The sequence below is a fragment of the Lactuca sativa genome, chromosome 1, assembly GCF_002870075.4.
Source record: "Lactuca sativa cultivar Salinas chromosome 1, Lsat_Salinas_v11, whole genome shotgun sequence".
NCBI classification, from domain to species: Eukaryota; Viridiplantae; Streptophyta; class Magnoliopsida; order Asterales; family Asteraceae; genus Lactuca; species Lactuca sativa.
In genome coordinates this window covers 38163816-38169124 of record NC_056623.2, presented here as the reverse complement: position 1 = coordinate 38169124, position 5309 = coordinate 38163816, and the positions used below count along the sequence as shown (strand labels likewise).

Below are 5309 nucleotides of genomic sequence, written 5' to 3'. Positions count from 1 at the left end.
TAAGGGGCCCCACTTAACCCAAATGTTGATTAATTAAGGGATTATCGATTCTGGATTCTCCATTCACGTAGACATGCATAGTCGCACACCACAATTTTGATTTTATCTAAGCATCGAATCTGTCAATGACTGTTCTTCTTGTCGTCTTTTTCTTCATAACTCTAAAGTCTGATCGATTCTTGAATCTGGATTGTTCAAAAATCAAAAAATCAATTCTTGAATCTTGATTGTTCAAAAATCGATTCTTGTTTCAGAAAGGTTGTCAAGTGTGAAGAAACGATATGTTCTTCCTCTAATTCTCTATTTCTCCATAACTGATAACCAATAACTCCATTGCTGATTCTTCTTTCTTGATTAGACTGTCTATTAGGGTTAGGCTTATTCTTTTTAATATTCACTATGTCAAGTTGGATTTTGGAATTAGGTTTGGACTTTGGATATTGGAATCAGGTTTGGACATTGGATATTGGAATGATTTTGGTTAATTGGTTGGAACTAATTTTAGTTGACAAGTTGCAATTTCATATTTCCATTTCAATTTTCTCAAGGAGTTAAGGTCAAGGATGTAAAGACTCAAGAACTGTCAAGAACCCACTTTGCCAGGCAGTAAAAGCAGCTATTTCCAATCTAGGTATTTTCAATTTATAATCCAATACTGATTTACTTCATGTTTACTTTTTATTTCCTTTGTGATATAGTCTGAGTTGTATGCAAAGAGAAAGGAATTCCTTTTGGTCCTGATGTCTGTCATGAGTATGTCATGGTTTATCCTTCATTATCTTTGACAATATGTAGTTTGTAGTTTGTTGTATAATTATTTGTTTGAACACTTTTAGTTAATGCTATATTTATTTATCTTTTCTAAGTTTTAATAACATGTTTATCATATGGGAGAGTTTATAACATTCGGTATAGTAAAGACCAAAGGGCCCCAATTTTTTTGTTTACTTAGAGCCACCAAACTAGTTGAGACGCCCCTGCACACACACACATACACACACACACATATATATATATATATATATATATATATATATATATATATATATCATTACTATATATGTAAATCCTCTACATTGAGAGATCTCCATTTGAAATGAGGAGGATTGTCGTGAGCGCGTGAAGCACAATCGTTAGGCCTTTTTTCAACCAAAAGTCTTGGGCGCGTGAAGCTATCTGTAGTTCCGCAACCGACGCTTCTCTATCTTCTTAACAACTGTATTCCACCATCGGCTCATCTTCCAAAGCTTGGGACACATGCTTCCTTCTCCCTTTCTCTCGGGATATGTGTTTTCCAAGTTTGTTATTCCTACATTCATGTTTCTTCCATTAGACTGGAAGGAGTGGGAGGGAAGCTTCCCTCACTTTTGGTGGGCCATACCCCTCTTTCCCTCACTCTCCTTTCCCTCACCTAAAAGCCAAGGAATGGGTGGAAAACCCTTCCCTCACTTTTTTTTGTAATGTATTAAATAAAATATTTTTTTTATTTATAATTTTTAAATTAATATCAAACATAAAATCTAATTAAAAATAAAAAGCATTTCATTAAGTAAAATAAAAATTACATTAACCCTAATATTTAAATAAGTAGAAAAAAAACCGCAAAAAAAAATCAAACAACCTACTACATAGTAAAAATTATTAATTAATATCCTAATTTTATCTAAACCTAGATACGTCACTCGGAATCATCGTCTCCGTCCTCGCCTTGATCATCTGCATCATTCTCCCCAGAGTCACTCTCGTCGTCGCAATCTTCACTCTCGACGAACATATCAGAATCCTCATCTGATTCGTCAAACAAATCATCGTGAGATAACTCGTGCGGGGGCTGAATATGAGCCCTATAAATGTGCTCCACCAAATCAGCACGAAGGGCCTGATGAATGTCGCGATTGTGTACTTCTCTTCTATTCACCCTATACTCTTGTGTACCAACGACCACTCCTTCGACATTTGGCAAAACTTCATTTCGTTGTATCGGCATATCGCTCTTCCTTCGTCTTCAAGAATCATATTATGCAATATGATACATGCATACATTACGTGTTGTAACCTTTTCACCTCATATGACCTTGCCCCGACCGTTAGTACTTGCCAACGTCTCTTAAGTACACCAAATGCTCGCTCCACATCCTTCTTAGCTGACTCTTGCGCCTCTTTAAACTTTTTCCTTTTCGGGTCGTTAGGACATGTAAACGATTTCACAAAAACAGACAAGGGAGGATATATACCGTCAGTAAGATAGTATCCACGCTTATATGCTACCCCATTTGCTTGAAAAGGTACATCATGTGACTTTCCAATGTAGATATCGTTGAATACAGGCGACGAGTCTAGCAAGTTGATGTCATTGTTTGCACCAGCTGGACCAAAGAATGCATGCCATATCCAAAGATCATGTGATGCGATAGCCTCTAGAATGATCGTCGGCTCTCTGTGGTCGCCTCTCATGTACTGACCACGCCATGCGTTGGGGCATAATGACCAACTCCAATGCATGCATTCGATACTACCTAGCATTCCAGGGAATCCATGTTTGCCTTCATGCACCGTATACAATTGGTGGATATTGTTGATAGTTGGTTTGCACAAATATCGTTGCCCATAAACCAAACAGATCGCTTTGCAGAACTTGTACACAGACTCCCTCACGGTACGCTCTGACATCCTAAAATACTCGTCCCATTTGTCTGCGCCCATGTCGTATGCTAGCTGACAAATTGAAGCCGTGCATTGTTGAATGGGAGAGAAACCTTTTTTCCCCTTGCATCCATTTTCCATTGGAAATATGGAAAACGGCCTTCCAAATCGCCAACAATACGTAAAAATAGTTCCTTCCTCATCCGGAACCGACGTCGAAACTTTACAGCGTAGACGACGTCATCTGCAAAATAATCTTCTATAAGGCGATCGTGTCCGACTTCGTGATTTCTACGTAACGGCGACTTTCTTAGGTTAGGTTGTGCACGTGATGTTTCACCTAGTCGGTTTTTATAGTATGCAACCGTTTTCGCCATGACGGAACCGATAAACTTAGCCTCCTCTACTGCCGTTGAATCGGATGATGAAGATGATGATATTTTGAGTAATATTTTTTAGAGAAGAAATATAGATTATGGTTTAAATAAATGATAAAATGTTTGAGTATTTATAGATTAAGAAAAGGGAAGGAAAAAAGATATATATATATATATATATATATATATATATATATATATATATATATATATATATATACATATTTAACGGCTGTATAGCCGTTTGAGTAAAAAAGAAAAAAAAACTCGCCGGCCAGTGGTTAGAAGAGAGAGAGAGAGAGAGCGGGACTCTCTCCCCCCAGTCTCTTCCCGTGGTTCCTTTCCCGCACCCACGGTGCGGTGTGCATAAGTGCGGGATCGGTTTCCGCTCCTTCAATTCCCCGCAGTCCCACTTCGTCCGGCCTTAGACACTTCATTTCTCAACCTCTATCCAATCCCCATTTACTTCACCGTTTCCTCTCTCCGACCACGAAGACATATCTTCCTCAATATACTACCATTCCCCAGTCCATTGTTCCTTATTTTCCTCTTTTTTAGACACCAGACCTGACTGGATATTCTATCTTCACCGTACCATCACTTTCTTTTTCTCTAACAACATGCCTACTTCTTCCTCACCAATATTAGAGGCTGAAAAAGTGGGATGCCTCATGCTTGATTAAATGATGATTTTGCATATTGACGCATATGGTTTCAAAATTTTCTCTTTCTCGATCCCAGTTCAGTATAATCGAGTTAATGGGTGAATACACAGCATCAGGTATTCAAGATTATAACAACCCTAAAATCAATTTCCTTTCCAAAAATTGCACACCAAATTTTCTTTCCCTTATCTGTGTTATTTGTCCATGGCAAAAAATGCTCCACTATGATACCATCGTTCACCTTCCCTAAACTATTTATGCCACTCCATTTGTATTAGCAAAAGGAGAATCGAAATTGATTTCATGTTTAGCCTCTGAAGAAAAATGGTAAGCTGCGGTGTCAACACATTTTAGTTTCCATCAAATATTGATGTGTATTTTGTACGATGAAGTTCTTTTTTATCGTTTCCTTACAATAGAGTTTAATATAACTTAATCAGAATACTATAAAGTCAAAATAGTATTTAGTGATGGCGTGCAATGGTTGATGGAGATGAGAAGTTCCATTTTTAATATGCTTCCTCATACATGTATATTCTGACACTTCCATTTTTAATTGATTTTTTTGCTACAATATAGGTTATTAAGGGGTTATATTTGTTAATTGTAGTATTTGTGCTTTCATCTTCTTGACCCGGTACCCTATTTATTTTTTATTGTACAATATCTTTTGTATTTTACTTTTAAAGATGAAGATTTAGATACAATGTTTGTTGATATCAAAAGAAACCATGTGTAGTTAGCAACTTTTTTTTTTAAACTATGATTTATTTTAATTATCATCGTACAATGAGTGAGATTGCAAAAGGGCAACAACTATGTCGTTAAACCTTCTTGTATGGTAAAGCAATATAAGCTAATTTTTTTAAAGACTACTTCTTTCATGTAGTGGATGGTGAAATACTTTGTTTTTGTTTTATTTTTGAATGTTCCATGTTGTAGTTGGTAGTAAAATAATTGTTTTTTTTTCTATTGTAATTTAATGATTTTGTTCTACTCAAATTGTAGGGTACATGTATAGAAAATTACTAACTTGTTAATGTCCCTTTCAATTGTTTTTTCGGCAGACCGACTAGCAACCATATAAAATTTTAGGCTAAATTCTTTTCTATTAAAATGATAAGGATACTACTTTTTTCTTTTTCTTTTCTTTTTTTTTAAATTGTGCTCAATTCCACAGAATAAATGTTTAGATTTCTTCTTTACGTAGGTTGATGGACATGAGAAGTTTCAAAAGCTTAGTAGGACACATGTAAATGAAAAAAAAAAAAAACAAAAAAAAAGTTGGATGAATTTTTTTACAAAGCATGTTGCTATTTTATGCTTATTTCCACTGCATACACAAACTATTTTGCCTTACTGGTTTTCATGATCGATAATGCATTTCATGACACTCAACTTTCAAAGGTTTTAATGGTAGTAGAAGCGGATGTAGTATAGTTGCAGTTCCATTCGGAAAGTACCTTGCTACCTCCTGTTCCTTGTGGGGTGGATTATCTCTTCATCAATGATCCTTAAAGTTTGATGTTATTTTCCTGGTTTCTCAAATTCAATATGGCCAAGACTAAGGTTGCAATGGATTGAAGACTTTGTCAATGTAGATTGATATTTTTAGCTTCTTCGT

At 35.9% G+C, this 5309-nt stretch overlaps 1 protein-coding gene across 1 annotated transcript; it reads right to left on the bottom strand.

Moving 5' to 3' along the window:
- Positions 1–1678: 1678 nt before the first annotated feature.
- LOC111910771 (uncharacterized) lies at positions 1679–2703 on the bottom strand. The gene is made up of 2 exons (XM_023906594.1): positions 2057–2703; positions 1679–2003 (listed from the first exon to the last, which is right to left on the bottom strand). The coding sequence occupies exons 1-2, from the start codon at positions 2701–2703 to the stop codon at positions 1679–1681; spliced, it is 972 nt and encodes a 323-aa protein (XP_023762362.1).
- Positions 2704–5309: the final 2606 nt, after the last annotated feature.